General features: G+C 52.6%; 2 protein-coding genes across 2 annotated transcripts; both read right to left on the minus strand.

Annotated features, from left to right (window-relative positions):
• Nucleotides 1–5,107: 5,107 nt before the first annotated feature.
• Nucleotides 5,108–13,947, minus strand: LOC128277468 (tight junction-associated protein 1). Its single transcript, XM_053015924.1, has 4 exons — nt 13,927–13,947; nt 9,631–9,966; nt 5,437–5,520; nt 5,108–5,314 (listed from the first exon to the last, which is right to left on the minus strand). The coding sequence occupies exons 1-4, from the start codon at nt 13,945–13,947 to the stop codon at nt 5,108–5,110; spliced, it is 648 nt and encodes a 215-aa protein (XP_052871884.1).
• A 1,902-nt stretch (nt 13,948–15,849) lies between these two features.
• Nucleotides 15,850–19,053, minus strand: LOC128266870 (trithorax group protein osa-like). Its single transcript, XM_053003660.1, has 4 exons — nt 19,020–19,053; nt 17,849–18,109; nt 15,973–17,781; nt 15,850–15,905 (listed from the first exon to the last, which is right to left on the minus strand). Exons 1-4 carry the CDS (start codon nt 19,051–19,053, stop codon nt 15,850–15,852), a joined length of 2,160 nt encoding a protein of 719 aa, XP_052859620.1.
• Between the last annotated feature and the right edge of the window lie 5,122 nt (nt 19,054–24,175).

A 24,175-nucleotide genomic window follows, 5' to 3' on the forward strand; every position in this document is an offset into this window, starting at 1 on the left:
ACGATGGGGAGTCGTGCGAAAACTTGGACCCACCGGAAGCGGTGGCCTGGGCGGTGCTGGTCGTGGTTTGTTGTGGTGTCAGTTTAGCAGAGGTCACCCCGGTGACGGGCGGAAGTTTCTTGACGACCGGGCGCACCGTCGGGAAGGAGCCAGCGGTCGGTGGCGTCTTGCCGAGGTACGCCGGTGTCGATTCCGTGGCCCGATCGATCGACAGTCGGTGGTGGTGGTGGTGATGCCCCAGCATGGGGTTCACCGTCAGGTCGTCCTTTTTCGCCGCAGGTAGCAACCGGGCGACCGCGGCAGGTGCGTCAGATCCTCCGGCAGCGATGAGGTCGGTAGCGGCGGTGCCGTCGGGAGTTTGGGCCGCGCCGTCGGCAGTCGGCTTGCTGGCGTCGCTCGCTGGCGACACCTTGTCCGGCGTGGGCAGATAGTCCGAGACGCTGCTCTTCGTCTCCGAGATGACGCTGTCGCTCGACTTGAGCAGCTCCAGCAGGTACGGCGGGCTGCGGTTGTGGGACGGCGAGTTGAGGTTGCTGTTGCAGCGCAGGCACAGCGAGTTGGCGGTGTCGCCACTGCCGCGAAGGAGCGTTTGCGTGGCGACACTGTAGCACTTCTGGTCGCTGCCGAGCAGATCGGCCAGCAGGTCGCCGTGGTCCGCTGCCACCGCCACCGTCGCGCTGGTGGCCGCCGCCGCCGTCCGGGTGCACACGCACGTATCACAGTGTTTGATGGTGCTCGGCGTTTGACCGAGCAGCTCGCCGTCGCTCGACTTCAGCTCGTCCTCCAGGAACTTGGCCATCACGGACGGGGACACCACATTCTGGGCGCCCCCCGTGGTTGTCGTTGGCGCCGGGAGGGCGCCCGCAGAGCGCCCCTCACCCAGCAGACTGTCGGACGCCACCGACGCTGCCGCTGGCGTGGCGCTAGCGCCGAGCGGCACCAAGAGGGCGGACTCCTGTTGCGGCTGCGGAAGGTTGTGCTGGATCTGCTGGCTCTGTTTAATGGGTCCACTGTCCTGCTGCTGCTGACTGCCGTCTGGTTGGCGAGGTCGAATTCAACCCACCGGAACCGGAAAAATGGAAATGGACACGGATCAGAAATCGCAGTGGAGTGGAGTGAGCCACACTTTAGTGCTCATTGTTTGGGTTATGATAAAGTCCTACTAACTACAATGCTACGTGCAAAGAGTACTAAGCGTAAGTGTTAAGCGCTGTTAAGTCTAAGTGTCTTAAGTGTACACTTGAGTTTTAAGCTTCTTAAGGTTGTAATTCTGTAATCAATATCAAATCGCTGCCATTTGATTAGGTATTCAGACCGCTTTTAGGGACCTCTGTTCCAGTATTGATTCCTCAAAGTAGTAAAGCTCAAAGCATCGCTGCGAGAAGGGCGCACGAAAGTCACTGCTACCGCCCTGGTGGGATCGGCTACGTGTTATCTATTACAAACAGCTGGTGAAGCAAAAGGCAGGGTGATGCATCTAGTGTTTGGATTTCAAACTACCGATTACTTTACTTTTAAAACGATAAATTCGGGAGATTCGGGAAATTTAAAACATTTAGTAAAAACTTTATCCTTTGCGAAATGGGCCGCTGTACGCTTGCAGAAAAATAATAAAAAACTTGTTTCCAAAGAGATGAATCGTGTAACAGAGGCCAAAGCATTCACAACGATTGACTGTTTCGTGCCGATTTAGGTCTGACGCCATCATCGGCCCATTTTTCTTCGAAAAGTAAGAAGGAGCCGCCGTAACACACAATGGCGCTACGCTACCGAGAATTGTTGGCTGAATGGTGCTTCGGCGCTGAATTGAAGCTGAAAACTTGCACGACATTTGCTTTCAAACACTAGATGTGGACCGCCCGAAACAGCTTAACACTGAAGTGTACACTTAATAATTAAAATTAAATTAGTAAAATTAAAATGGCGCAAAACACTAGTAAAGCAAACGGCACCAACCGAGTACTCCATGCTCTGGTAGCTAGCACTACGTGGGGCGAGCTTACTACAAGTGATCGCCCCCCCAGGTACGCCACGCGACTCTACGTGCACCCCAAACCAAACGCACCTCGGCCAGGAATCGAAAGAAGGAAAACAAACCGGCCCTTCACCGGCCACCGACCGATCCCGGTCCCGGTCCCGGTCCGACCACTCCCGCAGGAATTCGAGTGAAAACTAGCGAACATTCGCAGCGAAGAAAAGCGTGCCACGTGGCACCGTTCCTCGGGCCGAGCAGTATTGATTTATCCAAAGAAGAAAAAAAACACAGGAAACCCAGAATACCTGGTGGCCGTTTGCTTCCTGCTTCGGTCGGAGTCAAAACGTTTAACGCCACGACATGCAACCCAGCCTGGGCCAGCCGGGCATCCGTTAACGTGAAGGTGAAAACGTGCAAAGAAACAACTCTCCGAGTACCGCGTTCTAAAAATACGTCCCCAAGAGTTGGGTCTTCGCCGTTCGGGCGAGAATTTCGAGCTTAGCCGGGCCTAGGCCGGCCGTGTTGGCCGCTAGCACGCCTAGCGAACGTTATCCTGCCGGCCCGCTGGCTGATGGTGAATAAATAAATCGAAAAGCAGGAGCACGCGATTCCGGTTTGCCTGGGACTACAGGGACACAACACGACCGGCGAGGACGGTGGTGAAATACTAGACAGGAACCGATAAATTGCTGCACACCATACATTATTCGAGTTAGCGTCGCTTCGAAACTTTCGGGAGTTTCTTTCGGTAGCTCCGCTCGCGAGTCGAGTCCTGCCATCCGCGGGCGTTTATGGTAATGCAGGAGTCGGACAAAAAATCAAACATAAATTAAACTCGCCTCGGCTCGTCACGAACCAATTTTGCAACACGTTCACGTGCCCTCACTGGGTGCTGGGAGTCGTACTTTTGGGGAACCCCAAATAAATAAAGAGCACCCGACGGGAACCAAAAACACTCGGTGAGCTCGGTCGGCTCCAGCGAGTTCTGGTACTGGGCAACCGGGTGCATCTTAAATCGTTACCGACCCGGGCACAAAGTGGGGACTAATTATGGACCAGGCTGTGGTGAATAACACCCCGGGGGGAAGGGTTTTGCATAACAATCAACAGCCGGTGAGTGTCGACCGGAACTTCTGCTTCTGCCCATCATGCGAAGGGGTCCCTGTTTGTCTTTGCCAACTTTCGAGTGAAACCAAGATTAGTTTCGTGCGGACTCGAGACCGAGGACACCCGGTTGTCGGGTCCGTTCGATTAAACTCCGCTAACTTTTGCTAATGGGTAAATGATATTCATTCGACCGTACATTTGATTCCCAGCCAAGCCGCCCAGCGACGGCCATGCATCCGTTCGTCCTTCGGTGAAAGACGGTCGGTTTACATCATACCCAGGCGCCCGTCGAGGGTGGAAATCATCGTTCCGGAACAAGCTGCCGGAAGGTCCGGGAGTTTATCGGGCCGCGCGGTGGTCGGTGCCGGAGGGTTCGGACTCGAGGTCCTCGAGGGGTGACGAGCCAGAGAGCAAATATAGGCATACATGCTATTTGCGACCAGCCGAGAGTGCAACGGAGCGAGCAAAACGTAGCGAATGCGCCTATGCCAGGGGGAAGCGATGACCTGGCGGCGCTAGCCTGGCATCTCGAAGACGGGCACGCAACATTGCGGAGTATGCGAAACGGTTACGTCATTTCAAACGTCCCCCTTTAACCGTATGACGCTCAATTATGTGTTGCTTTGATGTTAGTTTTAAACCAATCAATAGAATAGGGCAGCACCATTCCAGAGGATCCTTGTGTTAGACATAATATTTGGCGACTGGATCGGCATTCTCGGGTTGCTGTGGCCACCAATTTCAGTGCGTCTTTGAAGGTGCCTCCAAACAATGAACAGCATCGGAAAACGCCTAAAGTTATGCAACCCGCTGAACGCCTAACGGAGATCTCCTATTATTGTGTTGCCAGCGTTAAATACAGACATTCTGTCGTCGATTTCATTCAAAGAGCAACGAGTGTGAATCGATAAAATAAATCCTACAGGACCCCAGGACCCTGGAACCCGATTAAGTGGTGCATATAGAAAGCCTCGTGCAACCTGGGCACGATAATTAATGCTACACGCTCGTCGCCCGGAACGAGAGCTCAGTTTAGTGTACTTACGGCGCCACTCCCTTCTAGCTAGTGCTCTGTTACCGGGTTGGCCACTAGCAGGGAGGCAGGCAGGCAGGTGCGAACATTACATTACAACTAAAGCGATCCACTAACAACTACGAGCGGCGAAGAAGAGAAGTGTGTTTGGTGCATAACTTGGTGTGCCCCCGTGGCGCTGTGGTGCGGAGGTGTGCGCGGAGGCAGAACTAGCGGCCGTTACTACCAGGGGTACCCCCGGGGGGCAGGCAAATAGTTTAAAAAGGCAGGCAGAGACGGAAAAAAGGACGCCTGAGGGCGGCTAAGCAAATTTCTCCTTCTTCGGAGCAACCGGTTTTTATGTTTGCATTTCAGGACGTCGTCGGAAAGGGTGCAGAGTAATGAAAAGTTTTCTTAATGGCAACGCGCTAGTGGTCGGAAAGGAAAAAATCTATTTAAAAGCGGATCCAGAAAGGGCCACCAGAATGCACCCTGAAACGGGCAAAACTAAATACCAATCCAGGCCGCCCGCTGCCGGCAGATAATGGAAATTAACGTACTGGAGGCCATGCCACTGCCGCATAGCCTTCGCAGTGTGACACAGGATGCGCCAAAACAAAAACAACGCGGGGACACTAATGATGAAAGAATTAAAAGTAGCGAACGACATGCCAACGAAAAAGGATAGCAAAAATACCGAAGAAATCCAATCTACTATCCGCCCCATGCCATTGCTGACCCGGAGAAGGAGAAATTTGATAGCAAACAAATTGAAGCAAAAAATAGAAAGGAATAAAACAGGAAGGAAGTAAGCAGCTAAATTGAACCAAATAATGCAGAAGGCCAGGGAGACTGGTTCGTAACTACGATAAGAAACGTTAGGCGGCAAAATAGGCAAAAGTGGTCCCCCGCAAAAAAAACACACTCGCACAGCGAACAGCAAAACTGTGGCAGGCAGGAAGGCAGGCGGGCAACAACTCCGGGCTATGCAACGGCTACACCCGCTTCGGTTACTAACACTTACCGAGCCCTCGCATGGAATAGACCATGGCAGTGGGGGGAAAGGGGCAGAGCGGTGGCGGGCTGTCGGAGGCCGGCAGGACGTGGTAGGCGTTGGCGGTGGCCACGCCGACGCCGCTCGTGCTGCCCTCCGAGTCCGAGTGCGAGTTGGTCTCTAGCCGCATGTACGTGGCGACCTTTGACTGAATTTCGATCGGAAGCTGGCGGGTGCGAAAGAGAGAAAGAGGGAGAGAGCATGTCACTGTCAGTCGTTTGATCGAATCAAAATTTATGTTTTGATGTATCACACCCCCGGGGGGTTGTGTTTGAGTCCCGCACTTACCGAGGAAAGTTTTGGCGAGACGAAGCTGTCCGGCTTACACTGCAGTAGCTGGATGGCCACGCTGATGTCGGTCTTGTAGCGCTCCTGTGAAAGAACGAGAGAGAGAGACAGTGTAAAGAGCAGGCTGCGAGGCACAAGGACTTCGTTTCGACCTCGGACCTCGGACTCGGCGCTCAATCAAGCGCACGGGAACTGCCATTTCCTGCAGCCACGGGCAACCAACGACGGTCGGGGACGGAAGATTGATTCATCTCCGAGCCCCGCGGTGCCCTTCGCACATTCTCCCGCATCACCTTCCATCATCATCATCATCGTCAGCAACTCCCCCGAGGGACGCCGTGTTTCCATCTTTAATTTATTTCCACACACAGTGAGGCCAACCATTTTCTCGTTACACAAAAAAAAATAACGGTGGAAGGTTCGCGTCGCGGGATCCGCGAATCCTGACGAGTGTGTGTGTCAGGAAGGGAAAGGCTCCCGTATACAGCTGGCCCCGGAATTGAGATATAATTCTTGTTTTAATTCCAGAACAGCGATTCCAGAATGCCAACGGCACCACCACCACCAGCGTTAGACGATGACGCCGACGATGACGACGGTGATGATAATGATGATGGAAGAAGATTAATGGAAAAGTATTCCACCGGAGCAGCGGGCACATTGCTCGCGTGAAGTTATTGGACGCGGAATGCGCGAAGCGGTCGGTTCTAATGCAATTATGTTCACACCGAAGCCATGGCACCGGAGCGGACACGGAGTCGGAGCCCGGTGCAGGCCGAAGCGGATATAAAGTTACACATCCTCTCCATCTCGCGTGCTCTTTGCCGGTTGGCCTGGACGAGTATTGCGCTTGAATTGTGCGTCACTTTGCGAGCGAACGAACGGCGGTGAGCGTCTTCGCGGCGCCACGCTTTAAGCGCTTTGGTTTTGTACCGACTTCTAAGACACTGGCGCCATTTTGTTTGGCCATCGTGAAGTTTCAGTCTCACAGGAGCTTCTATACCTATAAGCTTCTAAACCTTAAAATAAAAAAAGGTTCTGCTTGTGGATGATCCTGTTACAACCTGTCCGAGACCACCACTGGAAAACAATTAAGATCCCGGATCGATACCCAATCTTCCCCGGTAATCACCTTTGCACCTTACAGGTCCTTTCATGCGTGCGTGGTTTTGATTGTTCCACGAAATCCCCAACCCGAACGGTCTCCAGCTCCAGCAGGGAGTTCCGTCGTGCGGCACGTGCGGCTCGAGCCGTGTTTCGGAGAATTCTTGTCCACGCGTAACGTGTGCCGCCATTAAGCGTGGCAGGGAGAACCTTTAAAATCTAATCTGCTCGCCGTCGCCGACGCCACGGCGTGTTCTTTCGCTTTTTTTCTACGCGTTCTCCCGAAAGTCCTCTCGTCCTAATAAAAATGAATCATTTCGGCACCTGCTTGCTGGTTAGGGCAGCTTTCCCGGCCTGGAACTGTCACCCAAGCCGGGACCAAGTTGATCCATTATTCAGACATCACCATTCGGCCGCTGTACTGTAATGGCTTTCATCTTCACTCCGGTCTCGGCGACGTCTTCAGGAGCTCCCGGAACGGGGCGAAGTAAAAACGCAATCGAGCGCACCCACTTGAAACTTGTGCCGAAGTTCTGCGCCATTACGGTGTGGGGCTCGCGCCGGAGAAGCTTCGTAATCCATTTCGGGGGGCGGCTTATCGAATCATTTTCTTGGCCGCTGCGTTCAATTCTCAGCTCGGCTTGGGGTAACTTCCTCACCTGGTGTCACTGATTGGTGTACATCGATTCGTCTAACGGCTCGAAGGATTAGCGCCAGCCAAAGGGGCCACTCGGAAAGACCTTCCTTTCCAGACCGTTTGTTGGATTACTTGACGAGTGAGTCGAAGGCCCGTAGTTAGTGTCCCGATACTATAAAATCCAATAATGATCCCCTAGAATCGGGGGTTCCTGCAGGATGGAAGGTATCTAAGGTTCCTAATGTCCAATCAAGGATAACATAATGAGATACCTAACACAAACGGTGCCCAAGACAGGATTGGTGGCCAGGACGAGTTGTTCTCGCCAGTTTGGTGGATCGGTGGTGGAATCATCTCCTGTGAGCTCCTATCTTATGGTCACCTTTGAATTTTGGTAGAGCACATCAACTCAAAAACTCGGTGGAAACTCCCGCAGCTTGATTGACGATTTTTCCTGTCCATTTCTTGGCCGATAAGAGCAGACCAAAATTAGATCCATTTTAACCCTCAGCATGGACCGCCAAAAAAAGTGCCCTCTCATTGGCCTAGCCCGGAACCAGAAATCGGCTATGATGGCCAATTTCTTAACCAAACTTTCGCCCCGAATCGAAATGGAACAGTCATCCGGCGAGCGAGCGGAGTGGAATTTTCAACTTTCGGCTTCAAAGTTTCCCACTCGAATCGGTATTTGTATTCCATTACGGAGCCACGCCGCCGGGCGATCGGCCACCGATGCTCAGGCTGGTGGCCGGTTTTTTTCGTTGGTCGCCAGAATTCCAGTGTGGGCCCACCATGAGTCATGCATTCTTCCGGGCAGCGGGCCCGTGATCGATGTGCTTCAGTTTTTCAGTTACCGATTTTCCGTCAGAAGTCAACACCAAGCGCGCTTTTGGCCGGCGTTTGACGGATGGTTCTCGGAGCTTCTCGGGGCCGGTGGCTTCGTTAGCACAGCATCCCGGCCCCTGTGGCTGTGTTCGTTTTGGTAGGACGGTTAGTGCAAATAAAAGAAAACTTGAAACGGCGCTTCGCATCAGCTGCATCCAGCGCCGAATTGGCTGGCCAACAACCGGGAGCGACCCGAACTTGAGCCGGAAATTGGTTCCAGGTTTTTGGCTTGTCATCACGGTGGGCGCCTTTCTGTTTCATCTTTTTTTTCCCTCTCGGGTCCTTGAAATGTCACCAGCTTCCTAGCTTTGATAAGGCTCCTCGGCCGACTCGTTATCGTGTGACAACACACTCGCACACATGTTGCACTGCCTTCGGCACCGAAGTGACAAATGTAGGAATTTGGCACACGCCACGCGACTCGTCAGAGGTACCGTCCCGAGGGGGCGCAAAGGATGTGATCCGCGATTGGGGATTCGATTGATTTCCATCCTTCCTTCTCTCTTTCTCTCCCTGTCATACAGGAACCGAGGTCGGTGGTCCTGTGTCCCACCGACCCAGCGAATAGGGTCCCAATTTTCCGGTTCATCGGAGCAAACCTCGAACGCCGACGACACTTATTCTGCCTCAGCAAACCCGGTTGGCTGGCTGGCCAGATTATCAGCCTAACGTTTTTTCTGGCCTGTGCGGAGAATGTTTGCTGACCACACACACACACACACGTAAACGCACACAAAAGTTGTGGTGTGAACATTAAGTGGGCGAGTGATTTTGACGTGCCGGGATTCGGAAGGCCGCACGTTTGTGGCCTGTTTTTAAGTACCGCGCGGGCGCCATCGAGGGGTTTCGAACACAGAGAGAGGGAGAAGGATAAAAGGATATTCTTAGCCCCGTGGCCCCCAGCTACGGCGTTATCATCCGCACGATCCCCACCCGGGGGGGGGCTCTGGGCTTTTAATGGAGCGAATCTGGCGTAAAAATAGAACCGCCCTCAGAACATTGCAAATCCACCGGAACCACCACCGGATGGTGTAAGCGATTTGCTAAAGCCTGCCCAGCAGGGGCTCCAATGAATCAGCCGAGGTTTTGACCACCCCTGAAGCTGGTTGTTAAATGGAAAAACGATGACCCTTGAAGAGGCACAAAATTATCAGCCCACTCTCTGCGACGGGATCGATAGCCCATCGAACGGTCCGGACTTGGATGGAGCCCGAGAAACAATCCATGCCGTTCATCTCCTCATCTGCAAGGACTGCAAGGACTCCGATTCCATTAACAATTTCTGAACTGGCGCCGCCCCATGCGGGCCAACAATTAGAAATCAGGTCACATCGGAGCACACTTGTAGGGCCTGCAGCGTGAGTCATCCATGGTTGGTCGTGGCCAAGGAGCTACCGCCACCGTGGAGCCACCAGCAACCGGGGCCAAGGACCGCGCGAGCGCTCCTCGATAATCGAATCATCTGGTGCGTGTGGGGTGCGTGTGGCGTGCGTGCGTTGCGCGGGCTCGGAAAGGATGGCTTCTCGGACGGGCTGTAGCGAAAAGAAGTGTACCGCCAATATACTTACTATTTCGCGCTTGAGGCTCTGGATGTTGTAGTTGGCCTGCGCCAGCCGGACGCTGAGCGTCGCCACGTCGCCGGTCAGCTGGGCCCGTTCGCCCGAGTTCCGGTCGACCAGCTTCAGCAGCTTGTCCTCCAGGTTCTGGTTCAGCTTCTGGACGCGCTTGTGCGACTCGTACAGCCGCTCGTACTTGTCCTGCCACGCGATGATGCTGTCCTCGAGCTCCACCTGCCGGTCGCTCTCCTGCAGGCAGGCGCTCTCCATCGCCAGCAGCTGCGAGTGCTTGTCCGCCAGCGCACCCTTCAGCGCCTCGATCTCGGCCGCCAGCTGCCTCTCGCACGGCTGTCCGCGGTCCGCGCGGAAGATAAAAAGGATCCAGGATCAGTTGGGGGTGGTGCGGACGTCAAGTGTGGGTCCCTTTTCACACGCCCCGAAGGGCCCCAAAATCACCCGAACGGTCCGAGCCGCAAAAAGACAGACACATCACAACGCCATTGGGTAACGAACCGGAAAAGGACCAAACAAGTTGCGGGAGGGTTCGCCGAGTCCGCCGAGGACATAACAAAACCCTCGCTCCAGTCGAAGGGGAATCGAAGGGCACAAATAGCGGACGGAAATGGTGTGTGTGTGTGTGTACGTGTAACAGAATCCTCGGGAATAAAAAGGGGAAACAGAAATGGATGGGAAAATCCAACCAAATCGGGACTGCAACTAGGAACCGACCGACACCGAGGAGCCCTTTGGAATGCACCATAAAGCCCCATCGCAGTTTTGGCTGTTTGTTTGGCCGTTTGGTCGAAAACGGATCTGTTTTGCGGACTTCTGCCGATGAGTAATTCCCGTTTTGGAAGGGAACGCCGGCAGTGGAATCGGCCCGTTCGGACCGGCACTTTGAGAGCCACTCCGAAAGGCTGCTGTCGACAATGTTTTAGTGCAATAAGTTGCTCTCAAAGCCACCTGTTCAGGGTGAGTTTTACAACCCCTAAATGGTTGATAAAGGGTCGTCTTCAACATTCAAAGAAGTCAGCTCTTGTTGCTGATCCAATTCCCAACATTTCAATAGATATCCTGACTCGATCTTAATATTTTAACTCAGTAAAGATGTTGAATGTGTCTGCCTTTCAATTACTTCGTTGTTAGCCATCATTCAAAAGGAGCTCTTTAACAGGATTTGTCTTGAAACTTGGCGTGTAATTATTTGGACTTTGAGTTAATTCATGCGGTTTTTATTCCCGGATTCCGTGTCGATAGAACTGCTCGTCTTTAGAAGCGATCTAGTCAGAGATCCATGCTGCCAAATCGTTACTCATGCAACGGAAGATGTTGTCGGTCGTTGTAATGTTGAAAAATCAGTTTATTAAGTCTTCTATCCCATTCTGGTCGATTCATTGTTAAAGCTTGCTTCAAACGCATTAGTTGTTGTCGATGGTGTTGTCCTTCAATAACTTCATTACATTTTGAATGCTCATAGTACATCACACACTTCATATCCCACCAAATGCACGGCATAACCTTTGCAGTGTGTATATTTCGCTTTGCGGTTGCGATAAACCTGGTTCCACAGGCTGAAGCCAGGTTTTTTTGCGTTTAGGATCATCGTAATATCTTTCCTTTTCATCACTAGTAACGATTCGGCACAAGAACCCCTTTCTTTTTCTGTAAACTGTCGTGTGACCATCTCCTAAAGCTTCTGCAGGGGATTTCTGCGTTTGGCATACATCCTGATCGATCAATATGCTGCCAATTTCTCATCATCAAACTTTTTTTGATTATCCAGGTGGCGTTCTTGGTCTTGGAAGCCAACATAACCACTTTGAAACCGCGCAAGCATCACATCTGACACGTTCTCTCGGCAAGAGTATGTTCACCATAAACATCCACTAAAATACGGTGAAGGTTTTTGTAGCACTTCTCTTCATGTTGAAGTAATGAAGAAGTACTCCCCACAAAAACAGTTTACCAGCACTAAACTCGACATCTTCAGATGCTTAAAAAAGGTGTTGTTTCCACTTTAACAAAAACATCTATGCTGCGTTATAAACATGTGTGACATCTGTGACAACAAGTCCTAATAAGACCCTTATCGCCTTTGCTAGAACAAAGCAAACACCATTTTAATCAAGACTATTCCAATCAGGCTATCCAGGTGTTATACTTCAACAATTGAAATTTTAAGAACCTTTTAGAAACTTCTTCTCTGGCAAATGGTACACCAGAACTCATCAGCTGCTGCAACGTGCTCTATACACAACCCAGAGGCAGCATCCGAACGTGGCAGATAAGCCAAAACTGACACACAACACAACACCAACACCACCGTGTGTGTGTGTGTGTGTGTGTCTGGCAACGTTGGTGAAATTTTATTTATTACAGTTTAATCTAGCGCAAAGTGCGGTGCCCGGAAGCTGGCTCGGGCTCTCTCGGGCCCTTCACAAGCCGACAAGCCGAACGGTGACGGTAACAATCTGGGCGGCCCGACAAGATAGGACAAACACCCTGGGGTATGTTTTGGGGGGGTCAGGGCATCTCGCGGTGACACCAGCGCGATGCTGTGCCGTGTCGTGTAGGTCGCTGGCTGATAAGCGGCACTGGCGTGCTGTTTAACGGCGCGGAATTTGTGGTCAGCCGCGAATGGCGCTGACATAAAATAGCGCGAGCGGCCTGCTAGGGATGCCCCAGATGGCACTGACCCGCCAGTGCCATGTGTCGCGGGGGGGGCTTTGATGAGCGGTTTGGTCCAAGAACTCGAAATTGGGTGTCAACTCGCGGGCTCAGAACATAATCTGATCACCCGATTTGAATGACGGTTCATTAGATGGTGGCCCGATTTTCGGAAGACTGGCAGGACCCACCGGGGACTCCCATCAGCAGCCGCCAGAGTGACACATCATCATCATCATCATAAATGAATGACGGGTTGGTCTTTCGGAGCAGAGTTTACATTTAGTGGTGAAATAATTACAGCACCAGCATACCGGGATGGGCACGGGACGGGTGCGCTGCCGGGGGGATAATTGAATTTTCCAACAGTTACCGGAAGGGCCACCAAATCGAACGGGGCACACACACACACACACCGAGGACGCCATGATGGACGACCTGTTGCAAATTAAAATCAGCCCTCGTCGGTCCGTGGTTCCAGGATCTAAAGCTTCCTGCGCTGGTCGGTGCTGGTGGGTTCCCGGGAGGCCACACCCCCCTCCTGCCACCCTGACAACCAATTAGGCTCTCTCCCGCAAGGTGAAATTAATTAGAAAATAAAATTAACGTGATACACGTTGCGCTCCGTTTGCTGCGCCATCGGACACTGGGACAGGTATCACCGGAAGTGCTGCGGCATCGAACCCATCGGGAGTGAAACGGAAGACGACGACGTCACTCGACGACGATGGTGTTGGTGCTACACACACACACACACACACACGCCGTTCTTGGCCCCAAAAACACAGGGACCGCATTCAGGTAATCAGGTCGGGGCGGGCAGGATGCACCGGTTTACGTCACCGTGTGCACCGGCGAAGTGCACATTTCACCGACTGCGTCATCATCTCAAACTTTAATGGGCCAGACAAGTATGTGACAGTCCGTTTTTTATTTGTTGTTGGCCCAACACTTGGCTGGGTACCGTTCTTTTCCCAAAGGGCCAACGCTCGAACGGGGGTTGTCTTTCTGTGTCTCCGAAACAAAGAAAGGGCGAACCACCGGGGGCCCAAAAGGAAGGTCAACATTTCAGTTCGCATCGCCCGGAAGGGGTGTTCGGGGCATTACAAACGATCTGACGAACGATGGGAAAATTGACACGGCAACACGGAAACACAAACACAGAGACAAGGGGGCCCGGCCCACACGGGGGTTGCTCGTCGTGCGTGTGTCCTGAAGGGGTGTAATCCTCGCTCTGGTACTGCCAATTTATGTTTGGTCGTCACACACACGCGGAGCCTCGATAAGCGTTGCTGGCCGCGTGTGTGTGTGGAGTGCACGCCTCCCCATTGCGTATCGCGGTCCCCGTCCGGACACACTTCTGGTCACCTGCCGAGCCGAGGTGTCCGTGTTTGTTGCTTTCCTTTTGTGCTCGGCCTTAAACGGGACCCGTTTATTACTGCAGCGCTTCGGCTGGCACAACCACAAACACTCATGCACACACACACACACACATGGCACACGTTGTCCTTGTTACACCCCCGCACACACACACACACACACACACACAGACACGGAGCGAAAAGGAGCTGATCGGGAAGTCAAAAGGACACCCCATCGACACACGGATCGAAGGCGAAGGCCCCTCGCAATGGACGGTACCTGTTCGCTGGTGGACGACATTTTGCAGCACGAGACTCCACTTCACGCGCACGGGGACACTCTTCACAGTTCAAACGCACGCACGAACGCCGCTGCGGTCAAACACGCGGCTCCCGCATCGCAATCCTCGCGAAGAAGGTTTTCCTCCTCACACGGTCTGGAAAATGGTTGTTTTCGCGGTCGCTTTTATCGTTTACTGTTACGTTGTTGCGTTGTTGCCCCGTGTGTGTGGGCAGAAAAAAGGCGACTCCGACGCGACGGCCGTTCGCAGCTTCCGGGCGCAGCGACAAAACAATAAGCGAGCAGGCGAGCGACCGACCGGACGGTGGAAAACAGTGTGAATCCCGCCGTGTGGTTCGCGTAAGGAGAGCGCACGCGAAAACTCGCACTCACACGCACGCACACGGGCACGCGCGCAGGACTCTCGGTCGGTCGGAAAATTCGATGGGTAACGGGGCAGGATGTCCTTGTGCGGGGGGCACCAAATGTCAGAATTGTGGCACCCAGTGGGAGGGCACGCGCCGCGGGAACGGCAACTGTTTGCTACTCAGATGATTCGTCGCACAATTCGTGGTTCTCCGCAATTCTTTGATAAGGGATTAAAATGTTTAAATTTCGCGCGAGAGAGAGCGCGAGAGCGAGAGAGAGGGGGAGAGTGCGAACCGATTGACAGTTAGGAATATGGGTGCTTCGGCACGCAGCAGCTGCAGGGCACACTTCAAGTGCCACAGTTGAGTGTCACGCTCGATGGTGAAACGTTTCGGTGAAATATTTCACACAACGAGCGGCATTTTGAATCGTCGCTTTGTGATTGGGGTGGCTGTAATAAAATGTTCCTTAATGTTCCTGAGTATATAGACGATCGGGTAAAGCTGTTGTCCATTATGCTACGTTGCCCGTTGACTGTTTTTGTCATAATAAATAAATAAATAAATTTGCAAGACCAGAACGTTGTGCGTGCTTCCTGCAAGAAGAATTTACCAACACTCTGTCTCGTATAAATTTGTCTGTCCCTTTCCGATGCTTGAGACGACGACCCAACCTGGAACTTAGAGTTGACGCGCGGTCTTCCCTCACTGGGCACAATGATCCATTGCTTTCTCTGTGTCGTACTTACAACAACTACTCGTCTTTTCTTGACTTTAATATGTCCCTCGATCAATGTCGTGATGTTTTTGCTTTCATGTCTTCTTGGTAAATGTTTCGTCCTCGTATTGTCTCCGGTGTCTTGCACAAATATCGGTTACCAGCTTCGTCGTTGCGTTTCGTCAGTTTGGTTAGTGCTAGTTTAAGTGATAGGTTAAGTCTTTTTTTGTCAATTAGGCTAAGCTGCCCGTTGACTGTTTTCCAATAAATAAATAAATAAATAAATAAATAAATAAATGTTTCTTTCCACTTTCGCGATCGCCGTTAACCCACTGTTTATTTAGTCCCAAACTTTTCTGGGGTATTAATGTCCGTCTCTTTGTTACACTAATTTTCTTCAGTTTTCACTTTTATTATCGACCTTTTTTCATCTCGTTTTCAACCAACATCCTGCAGTTCTACACTAATCTTATCAGCTAACAGCGTGTGACGGTGTGTGAATGGGTTTTTGTATCGCTTCGACAACAGAGCGTAAAAATATGAAACCAAACCAATAAAGAATGGTCCTAGTGTAGTGGTAGTAGTAGTAGTAGTAGTAACAATGGTAGTAACAGCAACACAGCGGCGCATCGATGCATTGATGCAAATAAATAATTTCGTTTCTCTTGTTTACCTATAAACAGTAACCGACCGTTGGATCCGTTTGAAATCCTTGTTTCGAAACGATCGATTGTACTAAAATTCTGTGAGTGATTTAAAACGCGATCCAGCCGTTCGCTGTGCGCATGTCGGGGTGTGTGTGTGTGTCCGGACAATATTATCCTGCGTGCCGTTCCGTTACGGTGCCGCCTTTCCCGCTGCCGAGCAGATGCCGTAGGATCGAATCTCGAGATCTGTAAGATGGACCGAAATGAAAGAGTCTCCCTGGGGGTGTGTCATCCCCCCCTCTCTCCCACTTACCGTCTTTGCCACAGGTCCTGGCACACCGGAGTTTGCCCCGGTTCGAGTACGTGTGTCCGTCGGTGCCGCAGACCGGCTCGTTCGAGAGGGCCACCGTGTTCCGGATGCAGCGCCGTTCGCAGTCGCCTGCCGGGAGCTGCTTCGGTGTCCTGGTTGGTGTCCTGGTGACGTTCGTGGCGCTGCCAGAGGCTGCCCCGTCATCGACTCGGTCCTGCGCGACCACCGCCTTCGTTGCCGAGTCCTTCGCGGCCGGGCTGTGCGGGGTGGTGCTGGTGGTGGTGGTGGTGGTCGGACCGACCGCCTGGTATTGGTGGTGGGGTACCGCGCCCGACGCCGCATGCTGGCTGTCCTGGGCCGGCTCGTTCGTGTGCTCGACGACGGGCTTCACGTCCTGGTGGCGGCGACCCACCTTCCAGTAGGACTGGGCCGGACCTCCCGGAGCGGCGGAATAGTGATGTACCGCGTGGTGTACTGGGTGGTGGACCGGATGGTGGAGGGTCTGGGCCGTGGGCAGCACCACGATCGGTTGTGCGTGGAGTGCCTGCGGTTGCGGCAGGGGAAGGTACTGCGGGGCCGCGAATGCCTGTGGCTCCGGCAGGGGCTGCTGGTGGCCAGCGGCGGCCGCCGTGTCATTCGCCGTTCCGTGGAACTCGGTCACTACGTGCGGCTTGTGGGTGCCCTTCGCAGCCGGAAACTCGAAGTACTTCTGGATGAAGACGTGCGGCTGGTGGTGGTGGTGCTGTTTCTGGTACTTCTGTTTGATGTGCGAGCTGTACGTCTTGTGGATCGGCTTCTCCGCACCGGACGGGGGGGCCTGTGGAGGCGGCCCCTGTTGCTGTGGATCGTGGCTACTCGGTTGTTGCTTCTGGACTACGAACTCCACGTGCTCTCCGCCGCCTCCTCCGGGCTGGACGTTGCTGTACGATGTGGGTTGCTGCGAGTGGTGGGCCGCCGACGTCGCCTGGGGAACCGACTCCTCCTTGGGGAAGTAGTAGCTGAGGTGCGTCTGTACGCCGGTGTGCTGTGCCGGAGCGGAGGCCTGTTGGGTGAGATGCTGGTATGCCTCCGGTTCCGCGTTGATCGTCTTCGGGTGGTAGAAGTTGGTGGTCACCGACGGCAGGGAGGACGGTTTCTTCTGAGACACCTCGTGCCACTTGCCATGGTCCGGGCTCGTCTGTGGAGCGGGAGCCGGAGCCGGGGCCAAGTGGTACACCGGTTTGCTGTACTTTGGCGGCTCCGGACCCTGGGACCCCACGTAGCTGGTGGCTCCACCCTGTTGCGGGTGCTGGTGGTGCGGGTAGTGGTGGAAGTGCCCGTGGGACCCGCTCAGCGGGATGGCGTTCACCTTGTAGTGGCTGACTTCCTCCTGGACCTTGAAGTTGAAGCTCGCCGGCAGCTGTTCCGGCTTGACGAACGACGGCTTCTCCTGTACCAGGGGCGAAAAGGAAGGCTGTTGTTGACCAAGTTTCAGAAGCTGATCTTCGGAATTTACGGCCGGTACGTAGTTGGGGGGCGGCGGCGACGGGAGCGACTGGGCCGGGACCACCTCGAGCGGCTTCGACAGCGACAGTTGGGCCGACTTCAGCGGGTTCTTCTCGCCGCCGTACGACAGAAGGTGGTACTCCTCTTTCGGCGGGACCTTCTGTGGCCCCAAAAGATGATGAACGTCCGAAGGTTTGAACTGGGGCGACGGCACGAAGTGGTTCGGGCCTGGGGCTAACTTCGAGAAGCCCTTTAGCATTCCTTCCAGGCTCAGGATGGGCAGCATGTGCTCGAGCGTGAACATCTCGCCATCGCTCGTATGAAGCTCTGGACGTGGACGATAGTGGTCGGGAGTTAGTTCTGATTCCTCGGCGAGCTAGCAGCCCAGACTTACCAGGATACGTGCCATACGTGGCCACCCCACCCGAGGCGATCTTCACGGTCGGTTCCTTGAAGTACAGCTTCCGGCGCTTCTCGACCGGCCGAATGATGAGCAGCGGAATTTCGCCGTTCGAGCGCTTCGGTTTGCGGATCTTCATGAACTCCACCATCGACGACGCGCTGGCAACACTGTCCGTCAGTTTCGGGGGCGCGCTGGACGACGATGGCTTTTTGGGTGCGCTGGCCGACTTATTGGCCGCCAGCACGAGCGGCACTGCGAACGAGGGAGACCGGCCAGGTGAGATCGGATTTCGATTCGACTTTCCAAACAATTCCAACAACCACCCCCTTCCGGAAACAATCATCATAATTATCGGCAGCACCATTTTTAATGCTCAGCATCAATCCACGGGCGCCGCCTCCGATTGTGTTAAATCGATCCCCGATCGGATTGGGAAATTGGGATCGCTCATCGAGCAATCATCGCATTCCCCGGGCTGGTTTGGTGTGGATTGCCGGAAGATCACTTCCCAGCCATCGCATACACCGCGGCCTTATGACTAGGAATTCGCCGTAAAAATTGATGGTCCCAAAGTTGGCACATTAGAAAATCAACATTTGTGTTTTGGAAAGTGGCCACTCTCAAGAATATTGATGTCGTTTCGATTGTTGAGGGTCACACTTCTTACCGTAAGTCAATAGAAACTTTACAGAATGGCCTGAATTGAAGTTGGAAGCATACGCTCCGGATGTGATCCGTTTCCTAGATTCTCTGGAAGATTTCTAACACGATACTCTATAGTATTTGGAGTTTCTGAAGAATGACTGGATGTCATTCCTAAAGGATGAATACCACGATGAATACTCGAAAGGTCCTTCGGACTTTAGGACCTATGTGCTGGAGAAAGAATGTCCAAACGGTCGCAGACTAATGGAATTTTCAATTACTTTCTGCCAGTTTTCTGCCAACTCCCAAACAAAAAACGCAGTCGCCAGATGCTGACGTTGGCGTGGAAGTGGAAAAAAATAATTTAAATGAAGTAATTTAACACAATCGGTCGCCATCGGGCTGTGGGCGACAGGTCGACATACACACATGTCGCGTCTACGTCTACACTGAGTCGGACTGAAGTCTAGAGAACGGTTGGCAATTGCTTTTTTGGCGACCGAGTCCACCGTCTTACCTGCCACGAGGAGAAAAACCACGAGCGACTTCATGCTTGCCGGGCTTCAGATTTTCCGGGCGCGACACACAGACAGAGACACGAATACACACACACACACACTCACGGTACACACCGAGCGACGGTCGTTCGGTTTGCCGGTGGCGAGGGCCCTACACTTTGTCTTGATTCACACGTGAAAATTAATTTGCACTCCGGTTTTTGTGTTCCCTCCAACCGTTCGTTAATTTGTTTTCCACAAGTCCTGGTTCCCGAGGTTGTTCGCAGACCTTCCAGGACCACTGGAGCACCGTTTCCGTTCTGTGACACCAACCAACACGATCCAACACGTTAGCACGTTGGAGATCAAGCTTCACTGCGAAGAAGTCGAACAAATTCCCGGACAGTTCGGGCGGCGGACGTGTACCGTTCCGAGCGAGCTCTGGACAGCGAATGGTAGCAGCCGGGCGCAGTTTGATCAACACATTTGGCAGCTTTTGCATTATTCCGCCATCGGACGGGGGGCCCGCTCCCGTTCGCGGTCGGTCGGCATCGCGGCCCGATTTTCTTTACTTTTCCCATCCGCCGAATCCACCGGTTATCCGAACCGTGCGGAGCGGAGCGGCACGATCAAGACGCACACAAACACACACACGCGGCTGCTGGGGATCTTTCAGGGCGATCATCTCTTTCTTGACACCGTTCGATCGCTCATTATCCGGCGACGGCCGTTTTTGGCAGCGTGTTTTCCTCGGCCTCGAAATCTTTCTCCGGTCGAAGTTTTACGATCGAGAGTGGCGATCGGTGTGATTGGTTTGGCGGCAGGAAGACACCAAGAAGAACATTAGACCACGTCTAACGACGCATTTCGCAGCACGTTTCTTTCGAATCAATCTGAGTTCGAGGCGGACCAAATATAAATCATAGCCAATTTCCTGCAAAATCAAGGAAAGTGATTGTCGGAACGATAATCTCTAGACATTTATCTAGACAGGAAATAGGAGAGGGTCTTCTTTTAAAGATCTTTCTGTCTTTCGAACCGGATAATTTCAAACTCTAAGGAAGCACAGGAAAACATTCATATGTTCATGTTCATACGATTTATTTGGAATATGTTAACGCTAATGTTTGAATATGACTCGGTGTAAGGATCAATCAGGAGGATCGGAAGCGGAATAAGAAATGGAGCTACTGAAAGTTTCATAAAATGTTGTCATCAGAGAATTTATTGGGCGAACGATCAGAGCTCAAGTTGATGTTGCTAGAACCTCTTTTCTCGCTCCTTTCGTTGCCCAAAGATGCCACATTCGATACTTGTTGCTACATTTTACATCGATTTGAACGTCTCCGGGCATAAAAAAAGAAAGACGCTTCTCTAAAGCCATTCATTCATCAAAAGAAAAGCATTGCGGCTTGACCAACACAGGCAACGGCAGCGTTTAAAAGATGAATTATTCGCATCCGACCGTAAGAGCGTCGTGTGGCCGGCCCCAGCCCATATCGTGCACGTTAATTTGACATTTTCCGTTGCCCGATGTTAGCCCATAAAGCAAGACCATAAAACACAGTGTTGGCCGCCCTGGGGACGTCTTTTGTGTGAGATGCCATCAGTCAGCCACGGGCCAAAGATTGACGGGCCCAGCCCCCGGCCCCGAGCAGCTTTTTGGGGGAAATTGGACGCACCAAAGCAAAAAGGCGAAGCGCGAAAGCCCGACACGCCCGATAGCGCCACGGTGCGCCTTTTTGCCATTATGAAACTTTTCATTTCTCGAACCGAATCTACCGCCGGATGCCGGATGTTTTCCCTTCGCGCGCGAGATTTTTATGTTTTAATATGCTCCACGCGGCCGGACCGGACCGGAGTCGACTTTTAAACGCACATTAATTGGTTGGCGGGTGGGTTGTGTTTTTCTACCTTACTACGGACGGCCCACGGGTTTTCCCGTTTAACCGCCGAGCAGCGCCGCGTGTTGAAACCAAATTAATTGAAATTGAAAATGCGCCGCGCACAGAAAAACGTTACCGCTCCGACGGTCCGGTGCGGTCCGGTTCGGGTCTTCGGAGGTGCATTATCGAAATTAAATTTGGGGTCAGACGCGCGATCACTTTCTCTGGATGGCCAGAGCAGGTGGCCCGCGCCCGGGCCAGCCGCGATGGTTTCTCGAGGAAAGTCGAGCGAGAAAAGCCCATGTGTGTGGCGCCTAATTATGAGAGTCGAAAACTAAGAAGAAGCGCCCCGGCAGGATTCAACAAACGCCACCAAGACGCGGAGAGAGAGACAGAGAGAAAAGTGGCCGGCCGGACTTTTCCTTGACCCCACGCGGGGGCTGTGGAAATGAAAATCAGACACACCACAATGTCTGAGAAGCTCGCGCATAATTCGCCATTTATTCTAAGACGCTCTGGGCGTGCCATTTGATTCACCCGAAAGTGGCCAATTGTCTCATCTCGAAGGAAACCCCCGGTTCGAAGGAGACTCTCGCCGGTGGATTGTTGCCATTTCATCGGTCTGATCTTGCTGCTGATTTCGCCCGAACGCGCTAATAGCACACGCACGAGGGGCTTCACCTTGGGGCTGCTACGGCTGCTGGGCCAACGGCCTATAATTTGGGTAACGAAATAATTTCTGCCAAGGCTCATCATGGCGCCCGGGCGTCGTCGCTTTCGTTTTCAGCGGACGCTCGGAGTCTGGCGCGGACAGTGCCATCACTTTCTACCGGGTCGGCCCACAAGAAACTCCCGAATCCAAGCGTAAACAATAACGGCCACGGCTCGGTTGGGTGGTGGATGTCCGAATCGGGCGTTGCATCGGACCGCTACTTGACGAGCATCTAAAACTCTACTCGATCCGGACGATCCCCAGGCCCGAAGAATCGGATGATGATGAGCATCCTCAGGGAGTGGAGTGTGTTGGCTATTGGCCCTCGGGTCGCTGTGGAGTGTTTTGATTTGCCGGAATAGCCCTGGACCGGCGCCCTCGAGAACGCCGCAGGCCAGCTCACCTCTTTAGGGTCCACATTATTTGTTCGCACGTTTTCTGCACCAATCGCGGCCACTGTCAATCGAATCGACCGGCAGCCCGATGACGATAGTCATCTGCTATCAACCCGTGGCGCGATCAGCGAAAGGGCTGTGACGGACGGGCAGAAGCTAACAGAAGCTCTCGCTCTCCTCGTTCGGCGAAATAAAGAAAAGCGATTTGGCCCCATTACAGTGACACGGATTTGGATCGTGTGGCTTCCATTTCCGCGGGCCCAAAGTTCAGCCCCATCGAATCGGGGGGTCTTCGATTCGGACTCCAGGTAGGCGTTCCGACACTTCCGATGGATCTCCGACCGGCTCCGAAGTGCAAAAAAACCAGCATCGCTCGGGGTCCCGTGTCCCCGTGCGAAAGGTGCAATTTTCGCGCACTGAACAACACCCGCCGCGCCATTGCCCCATTTTCGGTGTGACGCCTTCTCCGGTTCCGAGGGCGATCGGCGAACCACGTGTGTCGCAGATTTGGTGCCTCATTAACCGAGGCCATCCGAGAGGCCTTCTTCGATAAACGCCAAAAAGACACTGATTCAAAGGCATCGACTTCGGTGTGCGGTGTGGCGAATAAGTTCTGAGACTGACCTGAAAGTTAACAGATGAATGGCGAGGGAGTCGATCGGATAAAGAGAGGCTTTGGTTAAATAAATTAGAACCATCTCTCTGGCGACTCGGAGGCTGCGGCCAAAGGTTAAAAGCAAGGTGACCTCGACGATACAAAGAACAGTAACGTGTTGTCGTATAGGCGATGCTAACGGTGCCAAGATCTGTTCAGTAGTTTTGACAGACGATCTGTCAGTGAGTCGTAAAATCCACGAGCAATCGATCCTGACAACACGTGCTCACCTACTAAGGTGCTCGTTAGTCACTAAAATAAGAAATTACAACAATTCAGTTACGAGTTAACAACAACTGGCCACGAGGTCACAACAAGTATCTGCTCCCTATTCTAACGGGTCTTTGATTTATTATGTTGGTAGGTCATTGAAGCTCATTAAATGATTCCTTCGGGCCCAATCTACTATTTAGCGAAATTTCAACAAAATTAAAGAACGCAGGGAATTACTACGATCCACGATGAAGGTCTCTTGTACGCCATCGAAGCTCTAAAATAATTTCCACAGTATCTTTTAAGTTTAACTAATAAGTTTTACACGCAATTCGGCCCTTTTGGTAATCAATCTTGGAGTCAACGCATCTGAAATGTCCAATAGTATGTTTAAAACGTTAACTATCAGGCTGTTCAATAAGTTTTGTGGGTCGATAAGAAAAACACAATTTTATGATTTGAAATAAACTTTATTATTCAGTATGGTGTCCCTGAAGTGAGAATCTCGAAGGGCTGCAAAATACGCTTCCGCAGCCGTTATGATCTCATCATTTGATGAAAAACTCTTTCCACACAGGAATTTTTCTAGGTCTGGAAATTTCACGTACGTTCTTATGAAGAGTGTACCAACATAATAAAATAAATTTATGCTAGCAGCAGCGCCATCTGTTATTAACCTGCAAAACTGATCCAACATCCCAGTATCCAACCTTGCCCCAATGGAGTGTTGAAGATTGTTTACTTACTACCATTTGGATGAACAAAGAATGGCTGCCATTGGAAGTACTATGGACCATAACGGCACCGACGAATGCAGTTAATTAAGTCGATAGGGTTAAGATTGAAGACCATTCGGCCATATCTGGGGAGCAACTGAGCATCCGAGTGGTGATGGGTTTATGTCTTACAACTTATTTATCGTGCCCAATGTCTGGTCGTTATCGGAGCGAACGACAGGCGGAACAACGTGAACCGCGGGCGAGCATAATCGGCTGGCCGGAAGATTAGGATCTGGGCATTTAATGTCCTCCACTTTTACACGCCATTTCCAACCAAAAACCCGTGCCGTGCCGTGTCCTCTCGACCGGAAAGTGGCGGCGTTAGGCGCGCTGGCTTGCGCAACGCACCTTTTCTTCGCACCACTCCTAATGTTTCTTCCCCTTCGCGCGCTCGCTCTTGCTCCCTTTCTCTCTGTGTACGGATTCAATTAGTCCGACTAAAGCAACCGAATCGAAATGGGCTGGGCGGATCGAAGTACCCCAGCTCGTTGATCGTGAGACAAACGGTGCCGCGCTCCGAGCACCGCGCTCCGTTG

The sequence above is a fragment of the Anopheles cruzii genome, chromosome 2 (genome assembly GCF_943734635.1).
Source record: "Anopheles cruzii chromosome 2, idAnoCruzAS_RS32_06, whole genome shotgun sequence".
Lineage (NCBI taxonomy): Eukaryota > Metazoa > Arthropoda > Insecta > Diptera > Culicidae > Anopheles > Anopheles cruzii.

Excerpts from the sequence above, each read along its gene's own strand:
- LOC128277468 (XM_053015924.1), bottom strand. The coding sequence starts at position 13,947 with ATGTCGTCCACCAGCGAACAG. Across the intron at positions 5,521-9,630 it reads AGAGCCTCAAGCGCGAAATA|GAGCGCTACAAGACCGACAT; the intron begins GTAAGTATATTG and ends GTTCTTTCACAG. Across the intron at positions 5,315-5,436 it reads TCTCGCCAAAACTTTCCTCG|CTTCCGATCGAAATTCAGTC; the intron begins GTAAGTGCGGGA and ends CGCACCCGCCAG.
- LOC128266870 (XM_053003660.1), bottom strand. The coding sequence starts at position 19,053 with ATGAAGTCGCTCGTGGTTTTTCTCCTCGTGGCAG. Across the intron at positions 18,110-19,019 it reads GGTTTTTCTCCTCGTGGCAG|TGCCGCTCGTGCTGGCGGCC; the intron begins GTAAGACGGTGG and ends CCTCGTTCGCAG. Across the intron at positions 15,906-15,972 it reads CAGGACCTGTGGCAAAGACG|ATCTCGAGATTCGATCCTAC; the intron begins GTAAGTGGGAGA and ends TCCATCTTACAG.